The following is a 12,403-nucleotide window of genomic DNA, read 5'->3' on the forward strand; positions in this document are numbered from 1 at the left end:
CAGAGACAGTGAGATTGGCCCAAATAGGAAAGGGTTCAAAGCTGTTGGGTCACTAGGTGTTGCAGACAACTCGATGGCACATACCAACAATATGCCCAAAGTATGTGAGATGAAGCGTCATTCTTTTTGCCTCCAAGGGACACCCTGGTTGTACCTTTTCCAAGACATGTTTATTTGTCCTTTTGACAGTTCGTGGGATATTCATTACTCTTCTCCAACACCACAGTTTAAAGGCATCAATTAGAAGTAGGATTTCTAGTTACATATAAATGCATAACCCAAAATGTGACCAGTTCACTTAGAAGACATACAGCAATCAGTAATATCTGTAAAATAGAACACTGCTTCATATGTCTAAGTATTAAAAGAACTCCCTTTCTCACTGAAAATTGAAATTTTAAAACAAAACTCTCCTGAAGTGGATTTTTCATATATTCTATTCTATTTCATTATGTCCTTATTAATATGATTTCACAGTTTTATCATTATAGTTTTTCTTTAAAAATTCTTAACTGTAAAATTAATGAAGCATGCTTAATTGTTATCTCTAAGTTATCTAAAGTGATCATTGGAAAAAAGTATCTAAACAGGTGTTTTATCTTACAGAGAGATGCTTCGAGATCCAGAAATGAGAAACAAATTGATTTCTAACCCAACTAATTTTAACCACATAGCACACATGGGGCCAGGAGATGGGATACAGATTCTGAAAGACCTGCCCATGGTAAGAGGAGGAGTGGATGTGAACATGACTGCAGCTAAGAGTACATGGTATTTATATATATGTGATCATTTTAAAAGACATTTGCTAAAAGAAAATGTTTACCTCAGTATATTGTAATGTGTTTAAGATGCATGTTGACATTTCAAAGGAGGAAAAAATTTAGACACATGGCTAAAAAAATTTAGACCTGATAAAGCTGAGAACTCTGTAGTTGGTGGGAACAAGGCAGGGTTTGAGGAGGATCAAGATTCAGAATTTGGCTACACAGTTACTCACATTTCTCCAAGTTTAATAATTCAGTACAAGTATAGGACACACCCCCTTCTCTGTTTTTGCTTTTCCAGGGAGCCACATTCACTTAGTCATTAATGATTATGTTTCTTAGCTGGTTGTAAAATTAAATCATTTTCATTAGCCCAATTACAAACATAATTCAGTCTTACCACTGGGGGGCGGGGGAAGCTCAACATAGGAAAACTGATATGTTTTATCAATATATGATTGGATTGGACTCTCAGAACATCTGCATTATGTTTTAAATGGTTAATGGAACTAGCTAACTTTCTAGGTCTGCAGCAAGTTAAGTGTGACACTGGTAAGGGTGACAGTGCAGATCCATCAGTGTTTCTAAGAGAAGAAAATGAAGAATTTGCTCCTGTTAATGTTACAGCCTTGGAAACCTGGAGGAGGGTTTCCCAAGAGTCACAATTGACAGGGTGACAAAGGGTTTGGTGATAACTTTATTTTTTCAGTATCAGGCTATTCTCAGCAAACTATTACAATTTTACACATTATCCTTTTGGTAGCTGTTAGTTGATAACAACTAAGTATTGCACTGAACTTCAGGGTAATTTATATAGCATTTGAGAGATAACTTGAGAATTTATACCCAAAACTCTTTCTAAGAAAGTCTGTCTTCATGGCTCACATGACCACTCAACTGTGATACAGAAGGATGTAGCATCCTCTATGACACAGAGGAAATAATGGGTAGTAAAAATAGCTCTGGTGGCCTAGTGGTCAAAGTCTGCGCTGCAATCCTAAATCCACCAGGTGCTCCAGGGAGAAGGATGGCCAGTCTTCTCCTGTGTGATTTACAGCCTCTGAAAACCCTGTGGGTCGGCTCTGACTCCGTAGCACACCACAAGGACATTATTCTAGATTGTAGTGATGTTCCTTCTTTCAAAGAGCTCATTTCATTCAGGATAGTGGTAGATCTCTTTGAAATGGAGATGTTTATTAGCATAATCATAAATATTTCAAAAATCTAAATTACAGATAATATTGCTATAGTAATAAGAATTAAATCATTAAAATAACAAAACTATTTTACTTATCCATCATTCTTAAAATCTTTTTCTTGGGAATGATATTTCTGACTTCCCAGATTATTTTCCCATTTAAAATTTGCTTTAAATCCTCAGTCTGATTTCTTTATATTCTAAAATTTAAACATGGCATAACTCTACAAGTTAAGGCTGCCAGTATTTTTCCTTGTGAAAGTTAAATGTCAGGCACAAAATCACTTAATAGAGAAATTTTTGTTTTGAAAACAGCTGAAACGTTGAAGATATGTTTAGGTGATACTTGCTAGGTCAAATTCTAGGTACTTATTAATTTAACTTTTCAAATGGAGCAAATACTTTTCAATACTTAAGTATTATAGAAGAATAAACACTTAAGCTGATGTTTTTAATAGGTGTTATCCTTTTAAAATTGACATTTCTTTCACTTTTGTTTCATTTTAGTAGACAAACTGATCTATTTTTCAATTTTTAATATCCTGATAATATAACCAGAATTGTACTGGTTTTAGAGATTCTATTAGATCCCACACATTACAGCCTTTTTCTTAAACTGAAATAGCTCCTCTGCTTGGTAGTCTCAGACCAGCAGGTAAAAGTCAATTTGCTGGTATTCCAGAGTTGAGTAATGCATTCCTGCACAGCAAGGCTTATGCATCCTGAAGCTAAAGTGTCCATAGGACACAACACAGAACATTTGTATCAGAGCGTCCCTCTGGTATTTCTTTGCCTCATTCTCCTATCACTTAAAGTAAAAGAAATCTTTTTTTAATAAGATCTAGTCTTTATTACTAAGCAAAACAGCCAGAAAGAAGGTATCTTTCAGAGTTCATCCCTCAGTCAGCTCCACAACACATAATTTCTTATTTGTCATCACTTGATTGGCTTGGCCATGGCCCCCATGTGGGTGCTGTTTGGCATTAGCCCAGTGATCATGCTCTAATGTTAACCCCTTCCAACCTTAATGTTTTCTTGCGTGTGAGCTCTCCTGTATTTCCAGAGATGAGAAGTCCATGTCAGTTTCTCAGCCTTTTTCTTCACCTGTGCGTGGAGTGTGCGTCATGCATCTGAATGTCTGTTATTCACAGCCATGTTTCATTTTCATGACACTCTTTCCCCCCATCATTTCACCAGCAAAGAACATAAAAGCTGAGACCTTCCCTGGGCATTGTCTTTGATTGCTTACTGTGTGCCCAGAACCATGCTTGTGTAGTAGATGTCAACAGACAATCTAACATGCATGCCTTGGGAAAAAAGAATATTATGCTTATATGTACCTGTATGTGTCTGTTGAAAAGCTTGTGATACTTCAATGTAGTCTTAGGTTTTAATATCTTCTTTCCACTAAAATAAATGTATCTTTTATTAACTATTTCCCAAAATTGAAGATGAAGTCAGTTCATCTCGTGTATATAAGATCTTTCACATATCAAAGCCACGTGTTGTCTGTGCAAAGAGCATGCACCCCAGACATCTTTATGCTGTAACTTACTCTGATCAGTAGTGGTTTCCTATGAAATACTTGTAAGCTTACAGAGTTTATTGGACGCCTGTAGCAAAGTACCAAAGCAGTCCTGGCATTGGGCTCTTCGTAAATACAGACCAGACAGTAATGCTAAAAGACTTTTCCACATCTCTTACTTCCTGCATGCAATGTGAACCTCTTGTGCATGTTTGGTGAGCCAAGCGCATAAGCAACAAGCATAAGATGGTCTGTCTGTATGTCAAATAGGTGCAGATTATGTCCATTCTCTTGAATCCTTCTCTCTAGACGAGTGGGGAAAAAAGAACAGTTTTTTGTTTGAGGTTGGGGTTTTTTTTGGTGGATTTTTGTTGTTTGTTTGTTTGGGGTTGTTTTTTGTTTTTTGTTTTGTTTTGTTTTGTTTTCAGTTTAATGCAAGGATAGTAGTTTACCTTTAAATTTATTTGCATGTAACATTTTTCCTAGTTTGGGGTTAATTCTTTTTGTTACATGTACATTTGTTAGCCCTCTCTGAAATGATTGATGAAGAAATACTTTCCAGCTTGATGACCATAAGTTTTTTAGAATTTCTTTTTATTAACAGTAAGATTTATTGAGCTGTATCTTAGTACAGATGTTGGGGCTTGCCCATGGTGCTCTTGATGTACAAAGTCCGAACATTCTGCCAATTCTTCTTTAGCAGTGAAACCAGGAAGGTGACAGCCAGGTGGATGTTGTAAACAAGTTCATCATGTGTGATCTTCTTATGGCCAACAGCCACTGCCAGACACAGGACCTTTTTCATCTGGAATTTGATGGGGGACTTCACCTTGTCTACTTTTGCCACCATGTTCTCATTGTGGGTCAGCAGAGAAGGGAACTCGCCGGCCTTATTTAGCCCTGGACCTAAGACTCTTTGGGATCTGCTTCATCAGGGATTCAGAGGCCAGAAAGGCATCATACTTCTTGACCAGCTTCTTATTCTTGTTGAGTTTTTTCAGCGCTTCGATGTCCATGTGGGGGATAACCACAGCCTTGCCTTCATCACAGAGCTGCTGCTCCCCAAGAACACACACAGAGAACTTGGGGCGTGGGGTGGACTTAAGCCTGATGGTCCCCGAGAAACGCTTGTCCTTCTGACGGTCATAGTTCTTCAAAACGATCTGCAGCTCCACAGTCTCCAAAAACTTTCTGCGTTTGCTCTGGTTCCCGTGCAGGACTTCCCGCACTGTCTCGTAGAGGGGGTCGCGAGAGACTTTGCTGCTCATGGTTCCTAGTGCCGCAGTAACTGGAAAAGAGACGAAATAATTTTACTTTTAAATTCCCAGCATTTATAGCAGTGACCCTGTGTTTTTGGAAGCAACCTTGAGAAATAGTTCTTTCATTCATACTCCCAAAATATAAACACTCTTTTTCAGAAGAGGCTTTCTTTAAGTCTAGATCCTTTCCCAGCTCCATCTATGAAGCAGCTCCTGAGAAGGTATTTTGGGTTTGTTGATGCACCTTCTCTGCAGCCGAGTGACCAGCCTCTGGGGAGGCAGGAAGTTTTTTCTTGCAGTTAACCTACGGGAAGCAAACCTTGACATCTCCCATTAGCAGAGGCTACTGAGCACCCAATTGAGATATTTCAGCTAACAGATGCTGACCTGGATGTGTTCACCAAGTTGTGCCAAGAAATCTGGAGAACAACCACTTGGCCAACTGACTGGAGGAGATCTATATTTGTTCCCATCCCAAAGAAGGGTGACCCAAAAGAGTGTAGAAACTCTAGAACAATATCATTAATTTCACATGCAAGCAAGATTCTACTGAAAATTATTTAAAAACTACTGGAACAGCACATCAGCAGAGAATTGCCAGAAGTCCAGGCTGGATTTAGAAGGGGTCATGGTACTAGGGATATTGTAGCTAATGTTAGATGGATCTTAGCTGAAAGCAGGGAATACCAGAGGAATGTCTGTGTTTCATTGACTTTGCAAATGTGTTTGACTGTGTAGATCATAACAAACTGTGGCTGACTCTTAGAAGAATGGGAATACCAGAACATTTGATCGTGCTAATGAGAAACGTATACTTGGACCAAGAGGCAGTCGTCAGAACAGAGCAAGGAAACACTGCATGGTTCAAAATTGGGAAGGGTGTACGCCAGGGATGTGTCTTGTCTCCATACCTTTTCAACCTGTATGCAGAGCAGATTATCTGGGAGGCTGGGCTCTATGAGGAGAATTGTGGCATCAGGATTGGTGGATGATCTATCAACAATCTGCGTTATGCGGCTGACACAACCCTGCTTGCTGAAACTGAGGAGGACCTCATGCACTTGCTGCAGAGTGTCAAGGACTGCAGCCTCCAATATGGATTGAGGCTCAATATCAAGAAGACAAAGATTCTCACCACTGAACCAATTGGCAGCATCAAGATGGATGGTGAAGAGATTGAGATTGTTCATAGCTTTAGTTTGCTTGGCTCCACAGTCAACACTCTTGGCACCAGTAGCCAGGAAATCAAAAAAGTATTGCGATGGGAAAGTCTGCTATTAGGGACCTCTCCAAAGTACTAAAGAGCAATGGTGTCTCTCTGGAGACTAAGGTACGTCTGATACAGGCCATGGTCTTTGCAATCACTTGTTACGCATCAGAGAGTTGGACAATGACTAGGAAGGATAGAAGGAGAATTGATGCCTTTGAGCTGTGGTTCTGGAGAAGAGTATTGAGGGTACCATGGACTGCTAGGAAAACAAACAGATTCATCCTGGAGAGGGTTAAACCAGGCTGCTCCTTGGAGGCAAGGATTCTGAGGCTCCGTCTAACATACTTTGGACATGCTGTAAGGAGGGACCGGTCCTTGGAGAGGGACATCATGCTTGGGAGGGTGGAGGGACAGCGCAGAAGAGGAAGGCCCTCTATGAGGTGGACTGATTCAGTGACTGGGGTAATCGGGATGGGAGGAGTATCAGAGATGATGTGATTGACACAGGACAGAGCGGAGTTTAGGGCTGTTGTACATAGGGTCGCTATGACTTGCAAGCAACTCAGCAGCACATAACAACAACAAATGAGCATGACAGAATGATTTCCAGATATTCTGAAGTTACTGTTTCTGCAAATGGGTAACTTTAGTAGTACATTATTTTGGTTGTAAAGATTACACATCTGGACACTGAAGAGAAGAAAGCAGAGTTTCTTCCTTGGTGAAAAAAAACTGATGTCTTCTTCAGAACACATGAAAAGATAAAAGCTTAAGTTATTTAAGATAAGTTACTAATGACCCTGTTTCCTCAGCTACTGTTTTTGCAAAAGAGAAGTTAAGATCATTGAGAGCAAACACAAATCTCAAGTTTAAAAACTACCAGCAAACAGATTCTAAAGGTTTTCCAGTTTCTAAGGAAACGGTATTTTAAAACATCAACAACAACAAAAACTCATCTAATTGTATGTTTATTGGGGGCCCACTTGTCCTCTTTAACTGTTTCCTGCTTTTTCTATTCTACTGTGGTTTTGGCAGATTTTTGTAATATTTTTATTTTTTTCACATTAAAAAATACTACACTGGACACTGAAAATCTTCCATTTATGACGGTCCAATTTTTTTTCTAGCTACTTTAATAAAAGTAATTTTAGAAAGTGAATAATTGTTAGCAAATCAATGATGTAAGAAACTGGAAAGAGAATTACCAAGTTTTAACTTTGCAAGGGGGAACTCTGGTGGCACTGCCAGCCTACAGGTTCGAATCCACCACTGCCCTGTGAGAGAAAGAAGGGCAGCCTCCTCCCATGTGACTCACAGCCTCTGAAAACCCGCTGGATGGTCAGCTTCTAGTCAGTCTTAACAACCAACAGTAACTCTGTAAGACTTAGAAGTGTCTCAGGCAGGATCCCGTGCTAGTATCAGAGAGTACCCCATCATCCTGTGTGCATGCTGTCTGATTTTCATGTAACCTGCGAGTTCATTTCCATCACCTGTTGCCTTTCTCTCCTTTCTGTTGTTTTGTTAGCCAGGTCTCCCTTACACATCCCCTTATCATCACTCCGGTCTGATCTCCTCTCCGATCAACTTTGAACACATCTATCACATGACTGTTAATTCCGCTGCCAAGTTTCTCTCTCCTGATTCCATACACCCCGACTCTTCCCCGTCTCTGCGCTCTGTCCCCGGTACACCAAGCTTTATGACTCTGAGGGTATGAACGGCCGAGCCAGGGGTTAACGTTTGCTAACCACACAGGGACTTATGTCGCCTGGCTTAATGAGTAACACGCAGAGGTGGCACCTTGGGTGAATGTTCCCCTCACCTGTCCTCCTCTACCCATTTCTGCTCTTCCTCCGCCTTGTACCTCAGGTTAATTTTGGGGTTTGGGGTTTGGGGTTTTCTCTTAAGAAAGACAATAGTGGACAGAAAGAGGGGAGACTTTCCATTTAATTTTTTAAATTGTATTCATGGGGTTTCTAGGTTTAATGAAAGATTTCCTCCTCATTATTTTCTTATGCCATCAGAGGAAATAGCCCTTGAGTAGGCCTTTATCTTATGAAACAAACACCCAAAAAAAATTAGCTCCTAGAATTCTTTTTTTATCATTCATTACCTTATAACCAGTTCAATTCAGAGGGTTTTATTATATTTAGCAAGGGTATTTTCTCTGTCTATCCATCTACCTTAAACTTATAAGAAAAGCTTTGAAATCTCCAAGATCAGGAAGAGGAAAACATACAAAAAGCTCTGCTGTCCTCTGAGCTGCCAGCATCTTTATTAGATTTCAGAGGGAGGATCCCACAGTAATGCTGCATGTATTAAGCCGTCAAGAGCTTTGCATATAATAGTAGGAGTATCCCTTGAAGTTGTTGGGGCCCTGGAGTGGGCTCACAGCGACCCTGTGACAACAGAAGGCACATTGCCTGGTCCTGAGTTACTTCTATGACTGAAGCCACACTATCAGTGCTGCTCGCTTAAACTGTCACCTGTCAGTAAAAATACAGTATGTGGTGATTTTACCCTCACTTTAAGCGTACAGTATTTGTACCTGGAAAAGACCAGAGGCTGAAGTTCCTCGTCACTTTATGATAAAGTAGGATTTTAGTGAAATGAAGGATAAACTGAGCTTTTCTTTCCCATTTTCCCCTTGTGTATTTTCTCCAAAATACCATTCTTTTATCACCTTGGCATTCGGTGTTACTAACTGATATATTTAATAGGCTTACCTTGTCTGTTTATTCTGTGATAGGCTTATTTGTAAAAAGAACAGCACTAAGGTATCTTCAGTGTCGTAGAAGGAAATCCCTGAAGGCAGCCCCTGCAGAGCCTTCCTGTGCTGCCCCTACACACCCCTCCCCCCCCCACGCATGGCTGCATGCCCGGCGGCGCGGGTGGGCGGGTGTTCCTGTGCATGGATGCTGAATTGCTAGCATTGACTATTTTAAACACAAAAGATAAAACATTGGCTTCAGGCAGTTAACTGCAGGAATTACATGGACATTGCAGATTCCTGTGTACCAAAATGATGCACATCCTAGTGGTTGGCTGTCCGCCCCCTTCGAGCCGTATGACCCTTCTGTGTGTACGCCCTGGAGCTCTTCCAGCGGTGCTGTGGTTTCTGTGCCGGGTGTAGCTTGGCCTCCTTCACTCCTTTCCACCTGTCTTTGTCTTAGGAGTTTCAGGTGAGCCCTTCACATCAACACCACAAAATGAATCCGGATCAGTCTGTGACAGCTGTGTGGCTGTCTCTCTTGTTACCTGTCTCCTTCCAGATGCAGTACCATTTCCTGAACCCCAAGTGATTAAAGAAATAAACACAGCCACAGCACTTTCAAATACAGTAGTTAGCATCATGTGCTCTGCTGGTTGGGGAGTGGAGGGGAAGGCATGATACAACTGACAAAAATGTGTTGACAGAAGTGCCGCCCCTGCTGCTGGTGCACTCCAGTCAATTCACAAGGGGGATTTTTTGGTCATTTGTGATTTCCATATTTTCCATTCTTTTACCATTGCTAAGTGCTCCCTTTACACTCAGCATCAGACAAGCCCATCACTGAGCTGGCTAGCCTGTGAAGATTATATACAGCTTAGTGGGCACATCTGCCAATCACTGACTTTATGTCACACGTTAGTGGCCCTGGCCATGGCTGTGACCCCGAAGAGGAGGTGACACCTCCAACAGTAAGGTCAGCCCCCAGCACAGCGAGACAGCGGCCCTTTCCATAGAGCGCAGCACATCTCCAAGTTAGAGAAAGGGGCTTTGCTTAATAAAGTCATCTTTTGGAAGAGTTCTAGAACTTGAATTTTGGACCCCTTTTTGATTTTTTTGTTTTTATTTTTTTTTGGACCCCTTTTTGATGTAATTTTTTTATTAATTTTTCTTATAGTTATTGCCTTGCTTAAAATGAATGTAATGGTTGCATCATTACTCCAAGCAGATCTGTTGTTTTAATGAGAATAAAGGACACAGTTGAAGGGACACTACAGACCACTACGTGGGGCTAAGCAGGGGAAGAGGCGGGCATGGTACAGGCTATGTAAAGGACTTTACGTCCATCACCACAACAGCCTTGTCTCAGGAGCTCCCTACGGGAGGCAGGGCGTGACCCCATAGCACAGGTGGGAACACTGAGAGCCAGGTTCAGCTAGTCAGGTTATATGAAGGCGATACAAACACCACAGGCTCGGGAAATTGTCAATTAAAAATTAATAATGTCTGTAAGTTTTCATTAAAATTAATTTTAAATTTATTGAAAGATCAAAACCGATTTTTTAGGTTTTTTAAAACTTATTTTCATTTAGAAGAAAGGAAAGCTTCATATAGATTGTTTCTGGGATGTTTGAGCTCTCCCTCATATTAAATACAGTGATGAGTGGCAGAAGTTCACTGATGAGGATGAGACTACTACCACTGTATCTTAACTGAGTTCCTAGACACCAGCGAGGCATAAAAATGCAATGAACTTTTCATTCCTTTAAAAAAAATTAATAAGGAATACATACATTTTCTGAATGAATGTTGATAAGCAATGCAGACCAGCTGCATTCGAAAAGGCTTATGCATATGGAGATGGTTGTGAAGGAGGAAAGGATTGCTGGTGATACGGTCTGTGCCGTGTTCCAGTTCCAGGGCTTGGGAGGGACCTGGAAGGATCTTTTCCAACTCTGAACTTTGGTCAGCCGGGTCACCTCTGGTCTCGAAGTGCAGACTCCTGACTTGACTCAATCACCCAGATCCTCTGAATGCTCCGCTCATGTGGGCAGCAGACACCCCGCAGTCGGTGGTCCATTTCCTGTCTCGGGTGATAGAACCGCTCAGTAATGAGATGGGAAGCGGCTTCAGCCAGTATTCCCAAGTAGTCTCCCCACCGAGCCGTGAGGTGGCGGACAGCCTAGATGTGATGCCCCCTGCTCCTCAGTGAGTTGGCAAAGATGCCGGTGTTTGGGGCCTTGAATGTGTGAATGGCACCTTTGGTTCCCCAATAATAAAGTATTTACATGAGAAGCAAGGTCTAGCCAGTGTTCTTCCAGATGGACTCCTCCACTCAGCTGTTGAGTCTCCTCAGAGTTCAAGCCTTGCTTTACTCACCTGCAATGTCCATGTAATTCAACTCTTCATTGACACTGCTAACCATCTAACTTATAATTTTCTGTTCTCACAACAAAATATTTGTGTGAACTCATGACTAAGTATTGCTCTGATAAGTGTAATTATTAAGTATAGGGACAAAGACTTCAACTTGTACTTCCTGTCCGGGTTGTGGGTGGGGGTGTTTGTTGTTCTTTGCTCTGTATTACTCCAGTCAAGAAAATTTCATTTCTTGATAATTGGGCTGGAAAACTGGCATTCCTGCAGAAAACCAAGTTCTAAAGGATTGTCGTTTCTTTCTAGAACCCTCGGCCTCAAGAAAGTCGGACGGCGTTCAGCGGCTCAGTCAGTATTCCGTCTATGACCAAGTCCCGCCCTGAGCCGGGCCGCTCCATGAGCGCCAGCAGTGGCCTGTCAGCACGTAAGTGGCCCTGGCTGCAGGAGGGCACAGCGCTGTGTCCACATGCCCATAAGGCCCGGGGTCATCTCTCAGGCTTTCTCCATCCTGCGGTACTAACTGGCCTCAGGGTTGCCTTTGGGCGAGACGGCAGGTCCAGTACAGTTGCTCAGAGAACAGTTATGGAAGCCGTAAGAAACAGACAGTCCAGGAGAGACTGACGGGCACCACACATTACAATGATGGCTTAGGGGAAAGAAGCAGTGGCCTATCAGCAGCCTGCTCCATACCCTGCAATGCTGCTAGTCAGAAGACAGTGTGGCTGGTGGTTCAATTCCCCCAGCTACACTGCAGGAGAAAGATGAGTGGGCTCCTCCCTTCAGGATGTCCAGTCCTGGAAAGCTAGTGGGTCTCTGAGCATCAGAATAAACAGGCTAGAGGGAAGGAGGGAGGGAGAACATGGTGCGTCCTGGTGGCGGCGTGAGCGCTGCTTCAGAAACCTGGTGGAGGCTTGGTGTAGTCTCGGAGAGTAACAAAGGACTCTGGTGACCTAGAGGTAAGGAGCTGTGCTGCCAACCCAAAGGCATGCAGTTCGAATCCACCAGCTGCGCTGTGGGAGAAAGATGGGCTTTCCTTCCGTGTGATTTACTGCATCTGAAACCTGCTGAAGAGTCTACTGTATGTGAGTTCCAACACAAGAGTACAGCAGCAGTTGGAGAAAAACAAGGGGTGTCTGTTGGGAGTGAGTCCATACCTGCAATAACTAAGATCACACCACTTACCCAAGAGTTGGTATCTGCACTACGACATGCTTCCATTTGAGTCCTTTGAGTAATTGCGAGAAAATCAGTGCTCCCCAGAGAGCAAGAGTATTTGTTGTAGTTTGTTGTTAGGTGTCATCGAAGCAGAGCTGGCCCTCCAGCAGGTATTCAGAGGCTGTAAGATCATGTATTCAACG

General features: G+C 42.2%; 1 protein-coding gene and 1 pseudogene across 4 annotated transcripts in view; one reads left to right on the forward strand and one right to left on the reverse strand.

Annotated features, from left to right (window-relative positions):
- Positions 1-12,403, forward strand: part of CDC42BPA (CDC42 binding protein kinase alpha (DMPK-like)) — a 418,998-nt gene that overhangs the window by 400,554 nt on the left and 6,041 nt on the right. For all 4 annotated transcript variants that reach the window (XM_006897745.1, XM_006897747.1, XM_006897744.1 and 1 more), the window contains 2 exons: positions 607-724; positions 11,352-11,469. In XM_006897745.1, coding sequence (XP_006897807.1) covers positions 607-724; positions 11,352-11,469 — 236 coding nt within the window. The remainder of the gene's footprint in view (positions 1-606; positions 725-11,351; positions 11,470-12,403) is intronic.
- Positions 4,116-4,637, reverse strand: LOC102851354 (annotated as a pseudogene).

The sequence above is a fragment of the Elephantulus edwardii genome, unplaced genomic scaffold, assembly GCF_000299155.1.
Source record: "Elephantulus edwardii isolate Elephantulus edwardi_28Jun2011 unplaced genomic scaffold, EleEdw1.0 scaffold00214, whole genome shotgun sequence".
Classification (NCBI taxonomy): Eukaryota; Metazoa; Chordata; class Mammalia; order Macroscelidea; family Macroscelididae; genus Elephantulus; species Elephantulus edwardii.